Below are 18,659 nucleotides of genomic sequence, written 5' to 3' on the forward strand. Positions count from 1 at the left end.
CTTTTATCATTTATTTCTATAAATTCTTTATTGCATTCTCTTCCAAGTGTAAATAATAACCTACTCTAAAAATACTGTTTTGAACACCACAGACAAAAACAATACAGACTTAAAAAGTCAACTTTACTTGAGTAAATCACACTTTAAAAATACGACACGATCAGTTGAAAAAGATAGACAACTACTGAAACTTGATTAAACTTATGAAATGCTGAGGTTCATCATTCTTGATAGCAAGGAATGAAGCTTTGTAAACGGTGATTCTAAAAATTCCACGTGCGCAGGTTTGACCAGCAGATGGCGCTCTTGTAGTGTGCCTCGAAGCAGCGCATGGTTCATTTTGGGTCGTGGAACAAGATGTGCACTCCTTTCGCATACATATTTAATCAAGTTGGCATACAATTTGTAAGTATATGCCGTGCGATGGGAAATTTGAGTCTTCAATAGGCACCACAATGTGTATTAAAAAAAAAATAAATCCACTAAACTCTGAAAGTTAACCACAAGAGGGCAGAATTCCACCAGAATATCAACATTGTAGTCGAAAAAAACACTATTTTAAGAAAACTTTCAGCTTTTTTTGGACAAACATACTTGTTTAATTAAAATATATTAGATTATACACGTTTTTTTCTATAGGATGTATGTGTGTATTTTTTGGTTGCAGCTATGGCATATTTGGGAATCTTACTGATAAAATACATATTGTCATGTTTGTGTTTTGTCAGACTGCTGGGTCACATAGTTTTCGTCTCTCACAGTTGCTGGCACTCTTCTGGGTGGGCGGAGTCCCCAGCTGCACACCTGGCAGCCATCACAATCACCTTAGTATTTAGGTACAGCAGAATCTGAAGGAAGCCGTCGGATTATTCTTGTCCATGTGACTCCCTGTTTTTCCGAGTTCAGACTGTCCTATTCCTGTGACTTGTATATGCATTTTTGCCTTTTGTTAGACACTTAGTAGTATTTTGTATTTTTATCCGACGGCGTCCTTCAGCTGGGACTCCGCCCAGCCATTCAGTTAGTTTGGATTTCAGTTGTAGTTTTTTCTTGATAGTTGTCATCGCCGTTGGTGCTCCTTTTGTTTCATTTTTTTGTTGTACTTTGTATTGCATTATTCCCTCACGAACTCATCGTGCTTATTTTTTTTGTGTGTGTGTAATTAAACTATTGCTGATACTTACCTGCTCAGCTTTCGTCTGCTTTGGGGTCCAATTAATTGACTCTCACCCGCAACACATATGGATTACGTATTGTTCCACCGAAAGTACTGCTCTCTTGATAAACTCTTTATGGTTGTATAAAACAAGCCATTTAGTTAGTGAAATACATGGTGTTGCTCCATTTACAAATATCTTCAGGTATTAACCACATCAGGCAAACTTTTTTTTTTTTTTGCACCAAGTACCACCTCAAAAAAATACTCAGCTTTCCACGTACTGAACAACATTGAAATAAAGTAGGCCTAAATGAGACTGAGATTTTTTACAGTATTCTTAAAAAAGTGCATTTAATATTGTTGGAAGCCTCTAACATTATATACAGTTGGAACATTTACCCTGCACTTTTAAATATAGGAAATAAATAAAAAAAGAAAGAAATCCCAATGGTGATTAAAATTCAAATGTACAGTATTGCACATGAAAACAATTGTACCTAAATGTTTAAAAACTAAAATATAAAATCTGTTTTTGTATGCTTTGCTGCACTGGCTTTCAAGGTCATGTTTCCACTGCTGGGTCATTTTTGTATTGTCTTCTGAGGAATAGCAGCATGGAATCATGTTCAAGTTTAACAGAATGTTTCACCTGAGAAATGCAAAGTCAGACACAAGAACATTTCACATTTTATTATTTATTTATTTTTTGCCACAGTGCAAGTTGACGTCATCACATCAAAACCAGTCTTCCTCACGTTGCCTTCAAAACAAGTTTTTCATGTTGGGACTTGATGTTGTGTTTGTCATGACGAGTAGCTTTATGAGAACAGATGTTACTACTGTGTGGCTTAATTCAAGGCCCGTGCATGCAACAACTAGTTAAACTTCATTTGCTAAAATTTGGTTTGATCACAGTGGAAGGTTCGTTTTTTTTATTTTTTATTTTTTTATATGGTTTACTACACACATACATGCACAGAATCCCAGCACAAGTGCTCATTAAAATGTTCCAATAAAAGCGAGTTATAGAGGATTCCATTCACAGTGCATGGGGAAACTGCTGAACCTTTGCAATCTCGTCATTATAGAGTCTCCTTTTTTTTAATGACTTCCTCGTATGTCTGAATCATACTGAAAACGAAACTCTAGCCAATTGTAAATTTTAAAGTATTTGTTTCTGCGACCGAGGCTGTCCATTGACTTCACCTCGGTCCACGCTTGATCGCAGAGTGTCTCTCGTGCTCCTGACGCCGAGCAGGACGTTGGACAGCACATCCTGATAGAGACTCAGGCAGGCCCACCCTGGTAGGTAGAGGAGGGTGATGAGTCCCATGAAGTTGTGCGGATAGTGTGAGTAGTCCCAGGAGCAGGCGTCAAACTGCCTCAGGCCCAAACCCCAGCACAACTCCCAGGTGTAGATGAAGCAAATGTAGATGGGGAGCCTCCGCCAGGTCCCCCAGCCTCTTTTAAAGTGCAGGTGCAGGTAGAGGTTCTCCACCACATAGCTGCAGCTACCGTACATAAGGAAAGACCACAAGGACGTGTGACCTGTGAGGCTTTGCTTCTCCACCAGGTTGAACATGGATGTGAACACCACCTCGTCCAGAAAGCCGTGCATGCCAAAAAACAAGAAGCGGATGTACCCAGGGAGTCTTTGTAGAGGAGTGGTTGCCTTGGTGGGATGGTACTGCAGTTTAGACACCCCCCTGTGGAACACCTGACTAAAATAAAGAGCCAGGATGTAGTGGAGGACCAAGTGCGTCCCTGATATGACCCTCACTTGCTTGGTCAGTGCGTTGCTGATGCTCTCGATCACAACCTGCAGCCCGATGTAAACAGACGGATAGACGAGCAGATGGAAAAGCACAGGCCTCCGTGGAAAACGCTTCTTCTTCGAGTAGACCTTCTCCAGAGCAAAATGGGTCAGCGAATGCACCACGCACAGACACGGCGAGGAAAAGCCCACCAATTTGGGGTCCCGGTGGGTTAGAACCCCCCGCACAGAGGAGAGCAGCACATCCAGGCTCACGCCGTGCATTCCGTAGAAGTAGAGCCGCATCCATGGCGGCAGCCACCGCGCCGTCTCCTCAGCCTCAACGGAACCGCTGGACTCATCGGTCCTGATCCGAGAACCGTGTCTGGAACGACGGACCATCATTAGTCATCAAGTGCTTCCTTGTTCTGAAACATTGTTTTCAAAGGCGCTCTGCAGTAACCGCAGCGGCTGCCAGCATGCGCTGACTTACTGGTGCGTTCAAATACTTCCGGGAAAAAAATACTTTCCCTGGTGCTTTCTTAGAAACTTGTATTTATAGCAAGCCATTTGGTGTTTTCACGTGCATGTTCAGCTTTAGTTTGATATACTCCATATCGTGTTTGTTTCTATTATGATGTATATTTATTACAAATGAACTCACACAACAAGGTTTGACGGGGGACAGACTACTAAAGTTAAACAGAAGGTGGCAGCATTGTGAAATGTTTGTGACCTGCTTGGGCGTACCCCTTCTGAGCCAAAAATCTCCTTTTCATTCACAGAAACATGAGTAAAATGGTTGCGCATGTGTATCAGTGATGTACACTACAGGCATGTGATAAATACACCGACACAAACACTGCATGCACCCTCACCATCCTGTACTGCAAGGCATGGTGCTTTATCTAACAGTTAATATTTTCGTCCTTGTCAAGAGCAATTCGCCAAACGCCCCAGTCACATCTACATCGCATTAAGGTGCTCGACAGCCTGCCTTCAATAGCGTGACGACAACATTTTCTCATCAAATCCGTTGCATTAGGCTTATTTCAGCCGCCCAATAGCCGGAAGATGAAGCTGTCTTCGGGTGATGCTTGACTTATTAGTTCCTCCGGAAATTAATGTGAGTCTGCGGCCATGAACTTAGACAGAGGAGCCCAGAAAATGTAATTTCAGAACCCATTTCCTCCAATTTTTGCCATTAATGAATGGGGCAGATGGCCTCATGCAATTTTGTAGTCTATGAGTGGCCTTTATAATGTGTTTTTGGACAAACCCAATTCCAATGAAGTGGGGATGTTATGTGAAACATAAAAAAAAAAAAAAACAGAATACAATGATTTGCAAATCATGTTCAACCTATATTTAATTGAATACACTACAAAGGTTGAAACTGATCAACTTTATTGTTTTTCGCAAACAATCATTAACTTAGAATTGTATGGCTGCAACGCGCTCCCAAAAATCTGGGACGTTTTTATTTTATTTCGTGAACATTTTTTTTTTTTAATTGTAGTTGTTTTTTTGTTTGTTTTTTTTTCCGTAAGTTTGAGTTAAGTAAAATAACCTTGATGTTTACAAAGTCATGTTTTCTGCACTGGAGATATTTCCAAGTTGCCTGTTGCTCGGATAAGATTTGTGCCTCGTCCAGGGAGGAAAGGATGAAAGGAGGATAAAGACATTCCTCCCCAAAGGGGCTTTGCAATATTCCCAGCAGGCGCTCAACAGTTCCATCATTATGCATTCAAAGAAAACCCCCCTGACCGGGGAGGGTGCGCCCTGTCACAAAGAAACAAAAACACCCGCTTTTCCTTCTCCCCCTTCCTCTCCTTAAGATGATATTGTAATCAACTTGTCTGTGTGTCCCCTGTAGCGATCTCGTCCAGATCTCTCCTTTCTTTGGATTTAATGAAGTTCTTCAAATCTGGTTGCTTGTTTTTATTCATTACATGCAGCCGTGATAGTGTCTGTAGCAATATTTTAGACTAGCATTGGTCTCCAACCTTTTTCATCGCTGCAGGGGGGCCACACATAGATAAGTTTTGCAGACTTGGGGGTTGGGGGGGGGGGGGGGGGGGGTCTATTGTGAGTGTGGTGGTGGTGTTAATTGGTGTATTATTAAAATGCTACAACAACAAACGCGAACCCACTGTGTATTTTTATTATGTAAGCTGTATTAGCAGTACAAACGCCAACAAGGGTAAGAACAAGACTTTAATATGGTTACTATGGTAACGCTTACAAGTATTACGATACAGTACGAGGGGTATTTTTTAGTAGAATAAATGTGAAGCCACATTCTTATCTAACTATATTAGAAGTGCTCTCCTTATAAACACCACAGAACAAATACAAGGCCCATGAATAACTCATCATAATGTGATTTTCACCGTTGCCGTGAATAATCAAAACTAGTTGCCCAATCAGCTTGAAGTATTGTGCTGAATATTCTGCCTTTCCCGAGCAAATCATAGTGGAGGACTCCTTTGATTTAATCACAATTATCAATCTGGCTCGTGCCAGGTTAGTACCCGGCCTTATTGTAAGGAATCGGTACTCAGTGGCCACAAGAGGGCCACAGAGTACCAATTTTAAGAACAGCAACTAAAATTAGTAAAGAGAAGAATAGAATATTGTAAATAATTTCATGCAATGTTACAGTAACATGCTATAATATATCCATCCATCCATTTTCTTAACCACTTTTCCTCACAAGGGTCGCGAGGGGCGCTGGAGCCTATCCCATCTGGCTTCGGGCAGTAGGCGGGATACACCCTGAACTGGTTGCCAGCCAATCTCAGAGACAAACAACCACTCACAAGCAACCTAGGGACAATTCAGAGCACCCGATTAACCTGCCAAGCATGTCTTTGGAATGTGGGAGGAGACCTGAGTACCCGGAGAAGACCTACGCGGGCACGGGGAGAACATGCAAACTCCACCCAGGAAGGCCGGAGCCTGGACTCGAGCACTGGGAGGCTGACGTGCTCACCAGTCGGCCACTGTGCTGCCCTGCTATAATATATTTCCTTTAAAATTATCTGTAATTGTTTTTTGGGGGGACATTTTAGTGGTATCAAGTTGGTATCAGTGACTACTCAATCATTAAGTACTCATACTGGTATTGGTCTGGAAAAAAAAGTGGTATTGAACATCCCTAATATTTACTGCAATTATGACATTACTACTGTTAGCATAATTTAATGATAGAATATAGTACATTCGGAATTGTGTATAAATCTGGGTTACATCCTTGCAGTAAATGAAAGACCGGTTACATTGTGGTATTAACATTGTTAAAAGCAGAGGTGGGAAGTAAAGTGTTTTACATGAGTAATTTTTATTCTGGTGACATTTTACTTTTACTTGTTACTTTTCAAACTCAAATATCTGTACTTTTACTCCTACATTTCGAAAATGGGGTTGTTATTTTTGGGGTGCGTGCTGACAACGTAAAACATATAAAACTCATGGTGGGCTGGATTTTGACAAGAGTGATCTCACATTTAACTCTCTCCCATGCAGTTCCCGTGAAACTATCAGCATAATTAATCCTTTCTGGTTTCTTTGAGTTAGACTGTTGACCTTCCGTTTAACCTCATCATCTTAAATAGCCCAAATCACATAAATCCTCCTCACTTGTACGTCGTTTCAACCTCAACCTAACCTTCATTTTCACCTCTCCCCCTTGTTGATTGCTCTCCAATTAGCTCCAGTAGGCTTCAGTAAAAGAACTAGCTATCTTTTACTGCTGAAATCTTTTTGCACTCCTGTTGATGGAATCATTTTACAACATGGTATGGTTGTCACTCTCTGTCTTGATATCAATAGAAAGTCATCATCCTGGGAAAATCTAGTTAGGTTTATTTGTCACTATTCTTATGAGCCAAGGTCTGGTTGTCCTTGACAACTTTATAGCAACTGACATTTACAAGTCTTTTGTTCCACCTTGTTGACCTTTTCCTGGTAGCTGTCATATTGGGCGCCCGTGTACTCCCCCGCTTTGTTCAATCAGCGACACACACTGCCCGGCGACGTGCACCGTCCACCTCCAGGTTGCAACGAGTGATTGCTCAGTCTATAATCCGATTTATCTGAAAGGTGTCTCCTCTAAGGCGGGGCTATTTCTGCTTTTATTGTTACGCTGAAACTGTATACTGCCTTTTGTGCATCCCGTTCACCATCCTCTGTGGTGCCCCGAGGGGCTTGTGGGAGATTGTAGCCATGGGTTACGGCGACTGTGCTTGCGCTCCGATTGGTCGAACCCGGCGTCGACTAGTCATATGGACACTTGCTGATATTGCTGTTGCTCTTTCTGTCCTCCTCCGCGTTCACTCGGCCTCAGACAGGCGCGGCAGAGCATTGTTGACTATCAAGTGTGGGGTCACGAGGAAAGCATTTTAGTGAACAACAACATTGAAATAGTAACGTTTATTAGAAACACTAATGGTGTAATGGTTTACTCACCTGAATTCTGTGTAGGCAGTTCAGTTCCCCCTCATTTATGGTATGAATTTAAGTGTAAGGGGTTTAGTAAGTATATCCTCCTAACTACTAGGAAAAAATATTGTCCAATCATATATTTATATTATTTTATGTATTAGGTGATTTCCAAGTATTTTCATTTTTTAATATATATTTTATCTGGTTTTATTTTCCTATTTTTATGGTTCCCCTGTGGATTTTTAAATGTGCTATACAAATAAAGTTGATTGATTGGTTGATATTTATTTTGATATTCCCCAATCTTTGTGAAGTAACTGGAATACTGCAAAAAAAAATTGAAAAAAAAGTTTTTATTTTTAAGCTATGATGTGTCCACTACAGAGGACATTTTTTTTTTTTAACTTAAACGCTAGGCTCAAATACAGTTAAAATAATTCAAACAATACTTTAATGTGTCCTTAAGAGTCTTATAGAAAACATGCTAACATTTAAAGCCTTAATTTGTTCAATAAAAAGTGTTATACACTGTCAATCAAAGATAGCAAAGACCCGCCCCTACACATTTGGTATTATTGGAAAGCTCTGAATGTCCTCTATAGAGCACAAAAAAAATCAATCGTATGCACTAGGTGGGTTTAAAAAGGTCCACTACGGAGGACTAATTTGAATTGCTGGTAATCAGGAGGATATTACAGACTCTCCAATTGATTAACTGAATAAATAGATTAAAAAAATAAAATATTTTGCATCATTACGCAACAACAAGTGCATGAGGTGAAAATGCAGGGCTTGCCCTCGTGAGTGACATGGGTGCCTAAGAATGGAATTTTAGGTTTTGCTGGTTGTTGACTGAATAACCAAAATAAAAAGCCACCTGCGGTTATAGAAAAAGAACAGTTGGACATTTATCAACCCGAAATGATATTATCAGATGCCCATGACACCAAACATGAAATCCGATTGATGATGAATCTTTCTCTACAAAGTCTATTCTTAGCCCAAAATGTGTCTTTGTATAAACATCCACGCTGGAATAAGAGATGAGACACTGTCTTCAACTTTGTGATTTCAAAATAGCTCAGATCCTCCAAGGATGAAAAAAAAAAAAAAAAGACATATGAAGATGACTATCACAGCGGTATAGTTGTTACTTTGTTTATTATGCAATAAATAAACCTAATTAATGAGATCTCATGACAGCCTCCTCACTATGGCCAACACTTGAAACTCTTTATTTTACCTTGAAATGTGAAAACATTAGGACAATTTCATTATACACTTAGATTTGGCTTTCATTAACACTCATACACAACACACAAACACAGCCCAAGATCTACCCAGTGGGGGAGTAAAGAGCCTTTCTCTGCATATCAGTGACTAATATTAAGTTACATCATACTCTCCAGAGAGAGGATATGATCCAGTATGTCAGTGAAGAATGAGTTGGGGGAGGAGCGGAAATGGATGGAGTAAAAACGAGCGTGTGCAGATCCGGAGAAATGGGGTGGTAGAAAAGTTTAAAAAAAAAAAAAAAAAAAGAAGGCTTTTAAGGTTAATACAAATTTTTTCATACCAATCTTTTCTTCTTCGAGCCAACATTTCGATGGCATTTGCGTGTTTCGCAATGACGTCAGAGTTGTTCAACCGGGGGGCAGCAGCGGCTGCATTTGACTCCCTCCATCTGCGACTCACCTCTGCTCTTTTGAAGTCTTCTCCTCCCCATTGTGATCCTGGCGCCGACGCCATCTTTCGCACGCTTCTTTATCACATCCCACGCGACGCAGCACCCACGCACGCTGCTGTCTGCTCGTCTGTTGAGCGTGCGCAAACACATTCGCATGTATATGTAAACACACACTTAGCAGCACCAGCCCTTTTTTTTCTAACAGTGAAATGTCAAAGGAGTGCTAAGTTGGCACTTAATAGAGGCTTAAAACAGGGGTGATAAATACGTGATAACAACCTCTTGTCTCTATTTTTTCATGGTGGACGTGTGGTTAGTTCGTCTGACTGACAGTTTTGAGTCTCGCGGTTCAGATCTGACGTTTTTGCGCCCCTGAATCCTGAGTCATGGGCCTATAAGCTGTCAGTAAATGACTGTTGAATCTACAAGTTTAAAAGGTACAAGTCGAAGGTTGTTTGTAGGGTTGTTCCGATACCGATACTGGTATCGGCAATACTGCATAAAAACAGTGGTATCGGTATCGGTGACTACTCACAAGTTACATGCCGATACCAATAATGCCAACGCTAATATAGGATTTTGGATGCAGCATCTTGTGTCTTGCTCGTGCACAACATTCACTGATATGTGACATGTTCACTGCATGCCGATCTAAGATATCCTATTGGCCCTTGAATGCTCTAAACCAGGGGTGTCAAACTCATGTTAGCTCAGGGGCCGCATGGAGGAAAATATATTACCAATTGGGCCGCATCGGTAAAATAACGGTATATAACTTAAAAACGATTGCCGTCAATTATACGCAGATTTTTGCTATTTGTGTGCCTGCCCTAAATTACAGAGTTCAGCTGTAATCATATTGTTCCCAAAAATAATAGAAATGCAAATGGAACGCGGCAACACTGAGTTCTGGATGTGTTAAATAGACCTGTTTTGCATATATTGTTCCCAGAATGCATTGCGTGGCGCAGTTAATGACGTTATAAGGATGCTAATCCTTATATATCTATTTGTGTTACCAGTAATTTAATTTGTGTCGTATTTAAAACGTTCTATGATTAAAATAAATAAATAAATACATAAATAAATAAATAAATAAATAAATAAATAAATAAATAAATAAATAAATAACGTAACTAAGTTGTGTGTAAAATAATGACATCCAGGACGATTCTCCTGTACAAGTTGCATTGCTCATCTGAGGACTGCTTGTGAAATTAGAAATTTTATATATTTTGATTGTGGCCGGCCGGCTCATTAATTAGTCTGACAGTACCGTTTTTTTTGTGTGTTTTTTTTGTGTTTTTTTTTAACTTTATAAAATCCTCTCGTGGGCCGGATTAAACCCCTTTGCAGGCCTGATCCGGCCCACGGGCCTTATGTTTGACACCCCTGCTCTAAACCAATGAACCAACAGCTTTTTCATGCTGAGGAAAAAAAAACCTTAAGTATCGGTATGGTATTGCTATCGGCCGATACTGCAAAGCTGGGTATCGGTATCGGGAGCCAAAAAACGGTATCGGAACAACACTAGTTGTTTGTATTCACACAGTATTTTTTTATTTTTAGTTATTCTGGTGACCACAGCTTCCAGGTTTTGTTCTGTAAAAACACACATGTTCTTTACACATGGTTTTACTGTATAGTAAAACTGGTTACTGTATTGTAAATGGTTTTACTATACAGTAAAACCAAGTGTAAAAAAATGTTTACTGTATATGTTTTCCAAGCACATGCTGGTTTTATACTATTTTGTTCTGTAAAATTTACATGTAGATTGTGTTTATTGTTCATTGAACCAAGTAAAATTCAGCAGCAGTTACTGTTTATTGTACATTCACCAGTAGAATAAACAAGTTACTCTATAAAGTTGTTTACATTTTCCAAATGTATTTTTTACAGAATGTCCCTGGTAATCACAGCTGCCGTTTTTTCCCGTAAAAACAACGGAATTTTCTTTACAGTGTACTCAATTTTTTTTTCACAAATCGAAAATATGGGTCTTATATATAAGCAGAAAAAATAGTTAGGTTCTGTATGTTTGATTAAGAGGGAATCATTTATGTCCCATGCAACTGACTGGCGACCAGTCCAAGATACCTCGACTCTTGCCCTAAGAAAGCTGGGATAGGCTCCAGCTTCTTCGTGACCCTACTAAGGGAAAAAAAGATTGAAGAATGGGTAGTTAGACGGTGTATTGGGAAGCATTTTGCTCTTTAAATCTAAAAGTAGTAGAGGCTGTTTGTGTTTGTGTGAATGTAATTCAGGGCGCAGCTGTAATGTGCAAATTATTATTCATCTCATGCACACGGACAGCAGAGCTTCCATGGCCCCTCCTCGCACACGCCACTCTCTGCAAAAATTATTATTTTTTGTTTTTGCATGAGGACCAGCACACTGTCAATCAGTAGACAGGGTCAGTGGGAAATCCAAAAGTTCATTTTGGATTTGCATAATGCTAACCTTAATTAGGACGGGGTATCCATTTTGTAGATCGCGACAGCTGACGAAGTCAGACTACTTCACCAGCAGAGCTAACACAACAAGATATTTCAAACATACAAAATATTTAAAAAACAATTACATATACCACAATAAATATTTTTAAGATATTTCCTTGGCAAAAAGACCCTTAAAGCTGCTTTCATTTGTGTATCAAAAAAAAATAAAATAAATCTATGGATTATGAATCTAAGATGCTCATTTGAACGCACCAACGCCTGTCGCGCATGTAAACACTCTCTTGTGCTATCAGAAGAGCTAAAATGACACTTTTAACCTTTTGAAACGGCCCATTAAATGACCGGCCAGTTGTGTCATGGTTGTGGTTTCATATGCAAATGGTACATTAGCATTTTAGTCAAGCCTGATGTGCAACAGATTAAAAGAAATGTCACAATAAATACTGCAGAGTACAAGTATAAAGATCACTAATTTCCTGAACTTGTTTATTAACCTCTACTCTCTATGCAGACTGTGATGATTTTATGGTCTAATGGAGAATTAGGTGCTCCAACTGATTTTTGGTGCATCATTATTGGTAGCTAGGCAACCATTTAGAAGCAAACTGACAATTAAATTGAGGTTCAATTGCTTATAGCCTTTGGCACTTCATTTGGTATGTTTTTTTTTTTTTTGAGAAGGTTTTTCATTTGGTGCAATCTAATGACATCTAATACAAAAGTTGTATCATAAGTGATTCCCTTAGAAGGCAAATTGAATGCATCTGTGACCAAAAATAACATTTTTGGAATACATTCATATATATAAATTCATCAATTTTTGCCACATTTTATGCTTCAATTCCGTGGACATTGTCTGCTCCTTCTGGTGTCACGCCTTGGTCACCTATAATACAGGCAATTGATGTGCAAGGCGATTGTTGCAGTTCCTCAGTAAGTTGTGGTAATATTAGTCATTCTTTGCAGAAGATAAAGAATATATGCCTGTGAGTATCTGCTGTACGCTTAAAGGGTTATAACATTGCAGCACAAATACTATTCGTTTGCCTATCAATGTCTTTTTGCATTGTTGAAGTTATACTGACATTTTAATAGAGGTGAAGCTATGTGATTGTTTTAAAACGTCATTTTACCTAATGTAATGATGTACCCCAATAATGTGTTCATAAGCCTAAATTCTTCCCTAATGAAGCTAAACTGTATTCTGGAGTCCATTAGTTCTCATGAAAAAGTCAGTCCAGCCTGAATCGGGGGGAATCCGACACACACTAGTAGCCTTTAAATATAGCAGTCAATTTCCCCTCGGGGTTAATTGAGGTGGCAGCTGGCGCCGTGGTATCGACGTCTGCCTTTGACCCACTGACACACTTCCTTTTGCAGAGCCTGGACGTGAGCGTGTCGACTCGGGTGTTTACCCGATGACTTCTTTGAATAATTCAACCTTGGGCTTTGCTGTCCTCAGTGGCATGCCGCCCCTGCTGCTCATTTCTTCTGTACAGCAATGGGAAAGATCCATAAATCATACATAAATCTCTTTGCTGCCCATTCTTTAATCCATCATTCCCCTGCTGACCCCCCCCATCTGCTGCTGTTCACGTTCTAATTTTTCTTTCTTTTTCCTCCGTTCACCACACCACCTTTGCCTCCTTGTCTCGCCGTCATGCATAAATAACTCGCTTCTTTCCGCACTTTTGAGGGTGCATAATCTAGTAGTGTGCATACAGAAAAAAATCAAAGCGTTATTTCCAGCTCCATGCTCAGGTGCTAAAAGACGGGGTGCGGGGCAGCACGCTCGCTGACTTTGATTAATCATTCATGTAAGTCTTGCCTGATTCAACTTTTGCTTCATATTGACTTTTTCTCCCATGTTGCAGGAATAATATTCAGAATTGATTCATCACGAGCGAGAAAGACAGGAAGACGGAACAAGAGAGACAACAGCAGATAACCAGCGTGAGGGGAGGAGAGTTCATCATATCTAGCGCCAATGATCCCGATAATCTTCTAACACCCCCCGAAGAAATCTGCTGGATCAAAGTGTGTCTGAAATACATCCAGGCCTGAGTACAAAGTGTGTGTGCATGCGCGCGTGTGCGCATGCCAGATTCTTGTTGTTTGATACAGCAGAAATGTGTCTACTCTTTTTAGACGATTTGGGTCTTTTTTACAATGTATTCATGAGGCTCAAACATATCTATCAACAGCATCTATCCATCATTCCATTAGCCTTCAGAGACATTATATGATCACAGAACAGTACAGTACATCCAACATAATGTGTATGGAATAATAATTAGGGATGGGTGAGTACCAATTCTATCTATCTATCTATCTATCTATCTATCACATCAGTCTGTCCACCCATTCCATCCATCCATCCATCCATCCATCCATCCATCCATCCATCCATCCATCCATCCATCCATCCATCCATCCATCCATCCCATCAGTCTGTCCATCCATCCATCCATCCATCCATCCATCCATCCATCCATCCATCCGTCTATCCATCCATCCATCCATCCATCCATCCATCCATCCATCCATCCATCCATCCATCCATCCATCCATCCATCCATCAGTCCGTCCACCCATTCCATCCATCCATCCCTCCATCCATCCATACATCCATCCCATCAGTCTGTCCATCCATCCATCCATCCATCCATCCATCCATCCATCCATCCATCCATCCATCCATCCATCCATCCATCCGTCTATCTATCCATCCATCCATCCGTCTATCTATCCATCCATCCGTCCATCCATCCATACATCCATCCATCCCATCAGTCTGTCCATCCATCCATCCATCCATCCATCCATCCATCCATCCATCCATCCATCCATCCATCCATCCATCCATCCATCCATCCCATCAGTCTGTCCATCCATCCATCCATCCATCCATCCATCCATCCATCCATCCATCCATCCATCCATCCCATCAGTCTGTCCACCCATTCCATCCATCCATCCATCCATCCATCCATCAGTCCGTCCACCCATTCCATCCATCCATCCATCCATCCATCCATCCATCCATCCATCCATCCATCCATCCATCCATCCATCCATCCATCCCATCAGTCTGTCCATCATCCATCCATCATCCATCCATCCATCCCATCAGTCTGTCCATCCATCCATCCATCCATCCATCCATCCATCCATCATCCCATCAATCTGTCCACCCATTCCATCCATCCATCCATCCATCCATCCATCCATCCATCCCATCAGTCAGTCCAACCATTCCATCCATCCATCCATCCATCCATCCATCCATCCATCCATCCATCCATCCATCCATCCATCCATCCATCCATCCATCCAATCCAATCCATCCATCCCATCAGTTTGTCCATCCATCCATCCATCCATCCATCCATCCATCATCCATCCATCCATCTACTGTATGTGCATCCATCCGTGCACAGTACATGTTTATTGTTGTGCTCGGTTGCCATCATTTGCTCACACGTGTTTGTGTACAAATCATCCAGGCTGATGTATTTCTTGTCCAATTAGCCGGTGACCCCATTCTCCCCGTGACTGGCTGTCCAGCTTCGGCTACTTTCTAATGGATTTGCGGCATCATCACATCCTTTTATCTTCCCTACGCTGTCTGCATTTAGGCGACGCCCACTCTAGTCTACCAAGGGCGCTCGTATAATACCTGTGCATTCTCCTACTTTCACCCTCTGTGTGTGCATACTATATTTGAAAAATGGTATGGGGATATTGAGAATATGGACTTTACATTTGTGCACAATATTAGAAGCTTATACTTGCTCAACAAGACTATTTTCATTTAAAAGGGAGACATTTTATTTGATCTCTATCACAACTGGAGCATTTACTCCCTTTTATTTGTGTGCATCCATGCGCGCGTCCATGTGTGCAGGTTCATCCACACAGTTTAGACCACCTGTGTCCGACTTTCCTGTTGCCATGGTGAACTTGAACTTTAGCCCACAGCCAAAGGTGTGCGCTCCAGTGTGCAAGTTTGTCAACCACTAAGCAAACGTGTGCGTGCGTGTGCGTGCATGTGCGAGTGGATTTGGATGTGCTGGAGGGAAAAATAGAAGAATCAACCACAATTTAGCTGGATTTCGCCTGCCTCGATCCCTTGAACTATCTCTTGTTCTCGTCTACATCCTGCCTCTCTTAGCTTACTAAGATGATGAGGCTGTGTTGCATTGTTGACTAACCTACAGACTGCAGCTGAGATTCAACAAGATGCAGATGAACAAATGTGTCTTAATCCACGACACAATCAATAAACCATCACCCTGCACAAACCAATCCCTTGTTTTCAATCTGACAGGCGGAATGGGAGGAAAAACATGAATCCATTGGAGATGTTTGTTCTCTTTTTATTAGCACGGCTGCTGCTGCTCACAAGCCCAAAATCTGTGTAATTGACAATGAGCTTTTTGGGCAGCGTGTTGTCCTCGGAAAAGCTGTGTGTGAAGGGCAAAATAATACAGACCGCTGTAAGTGTGATGCAGTGCAGTTCTATGTAAACAAAAGCAATAATTGACACCTACGTCTGTAATGAGTTAGCATAACCACAACGACTCAGAACTACCAATTTTAAACTCTTTGCTTCAGAAATGCAGAGGTATGATGAGACGAAATGAATTCTAGCAGTGGACTCTGACAAGCAAAATAAGGCCAATATCTTATCGGTCACGTTTTGGCAACTTTCATATATTTTCTCAAAAATCAAACTTTTTGGTCAGTCCACAAGTGTGGGTGTCATTTTTTTAAAATTATTGACCAATCTAAAGTGTTGAAAACGACTTGCTCTATTTGATGCTGCAATGTTAACGGTTGAACAAAACATGCCATTTTGGGGGTCTCTTGAAAAGTGACAATTTTGGATGTACAAGGTTTTGGAAAATGCCAGGCGATATATTATATCAACACTTTTGGCTCCCAGCCATATAAAATTTAAAAAATTAGTAGTTTTGATCCACCCTACTACAGTATGTCCTTTTTAGAGCTCTCAAACGATTATTTTTTTTAATCAGATTAATCACATCTTAGAATTTTGATTAATTATGATTAATCGCTGAATTGAAAAGGCTTTTTTTTTATCAACTGGGTTAGGGTTAGGGTTAGGGTTTTTTTTTTTTAAAGAGCACCTAATATTTATTTTTTCTACATTTTGTTATTTTCTGGAGTTGGATCCCAAAAACGCAGACACAAATAAGATTTTAACTCTTTATTCGCATAACATCGCGAGACGTAGAACAAACTTGACGAGACAAGAAACAACGAGAATGTATCATGAATCATGAGACGCTAAACTAACTTGGGCTGTGGAGGTGCACAGAGGAACAGAAGTAATAATCTGACAAAAACACACCCTCCTCAAACAGGCTTATATAGACAGCGAATCGATCTGATTGGTTGTGGCTATACATGTGGGTAACAGTACTGACATGGAATTATCTGATTGGCTGTTGACCAGATAAAGAGATTAAAGATTCCTGACATCACATAGCTTCTGACATCACATAGCGTGTTACCAGTTGAAACTAGATGCTGGTTACATCAGTTCAACAGACACTTGAACACACGGTCATGACCCAAACATGACCCTTGCATGGCCCAAACATAAACCTTGCATGACCCTAGTCATAACAGTAAACATAACCCTTGCATGACCCTAGTCATGACAGTAAACATAACCCTTGCATGACCCTAGTCATTACAGTAAACATAACCCTTGCATGACCCTAGTCATGACAGTAAACATAACCCTTGCATGACCCAAGCATAACCTCTGCATGACCCTAGTGATGACAGTAAACATAACCCTTACATGACCCTAGTCATGACAGTAAGCATAACCCTAGTCATGACAGTAAACATAACCCTTGCATGACCCTTTAGTCGTGACACATTTAATGTTATGGGGACGTCTTTAAATTTTTTTTATCCACTGCACATGCTCATCATCCTCTTTTTCTAATCAATTAATTATTTGCATAATTTAAAATGGGAAAAATGACCCTAGTAGTTGCCATGAACAAATAATTCTGAATGTCATACGCAAACATATATTGAATGCTTTACTTCAATGCATGTAGTTATGTTTATTGCTCAAACTCAACCTGTGCTATCTTTAATATAAAGATTAGATAAAGGACCATCTGCAGTCAAAATAAATTAATAGCGTGATTAATCTGTGTTAATACATGATTAGAGATAATTTTTTTGTGATGAATTTTGACTGCACTAGTCCTTTTTGTCTAAAAATAGATAAACATATACTTCCAAATATACTGCATATACGTTAATCATCATTATTTTCATTTAATTTTCTGTCTTCACATAAAGTCATGTGGTGACCACTGCCTGGGGTGGTTTTGACCTCATTCGATTGTGCAGGCGTACTTTATATTATGGTGAGTGCCTCTCCGTCAAGCTGCACTAACAGTACGTGATCGCCCCTCTCTTTCTATGTGCACTTTTCTTTCCACTTCTCACTACCTTCTCTCCATCCTTCTTCTGCCATTGCTTCAACAACATGCTCGTCTATATTTTTATATCCAGGTCCACCCACAGGTGCTGCAGCGCTACAAGCACGGGAGCTTTCCAGCGTGCTTCAAGTGCACTTAACTCAGTCGAATCTGTCTGAAAAGCACCAGTGCGGCTCCACCTAGCAACAGCCTGCCCCCTCCCTCCCTCCCTCCCTCCCATCGCAAACTGCAGCTGGGAACACTGGGAGCGGATTTACATGCTCTCATTGATCTCCGAGCACATCTACTGACGGCTTCCACTGCGCGAAATCTTCTAAGGGATGACTTTCAAACTGAGAGCTTTTTTTTTTTTTTTTTTTTTTTTTTTGTGTGTGTGTGGTTACTATGGCAATAGCCGCGTTGAGCACATCTTTGTGTAATTATACCTGAGAGCTCCCTTTGGCATCCAAGGCAAATAGTGTGTCATTTGAGGAGCTCGGAAAGTGACCTCTAATTTGAATTATGCTAATGTGTGCACCACACATGTTCTCCCCGTGCCTGTGTGGGTCTTCTCCGGGTACTTCGGTCTTCTCCCACATTCCAAAGACGTGCATGGCAGGTTAATTGGGCGCTCTGAATTGTCTCTCGGTGTGCTTGTGTGTGCGGATGGTTGTTA

The 18,659-nt window shown here is 40.7% G+C and overlaps 1 protein-coding gene across 1 annotated transcript; it reads right to left on the bottom strand.

The window, feature by feature from the left end:
• Nucleotides 1-1,834: 1,834 nt before the first annotated feature.
• Nucleotides 1,835-3,405, bottom strand: tmem229a (transmembrane protein 229A). The gene has a single exon (XM_077500110.1). It carries the CDS (start codon nt 3,315-3,317, stop codon nt 2,322-2,324), a length of 996 nt encoding a protein of 331 aa, XP_077356236.1. The 5' UTR covers nt 3,318-3,405; the 3' UTR covers nt 1,835-2,321.
• Nucleotides 3,406-18,659: the final 15,254 nt, after the last annotated feature.

The sequence above is a fragment of the Festucalex cinctus genome, chromosome 16 (genome assembly GCF_051991245.1).
Source record: "Festucalex cinctus isolate MCC-2025b chromosome 16, RoL_Fcin_1.0, whole genome shotgun sequence".
Taxonomy (NCBI): domain Eukaryota; kingdom Metazoa; phylum Chordata; class Actinopteri; order Syngnathiformes; family Syngnathidae; genus Festucalex; species Festucalex cinctus.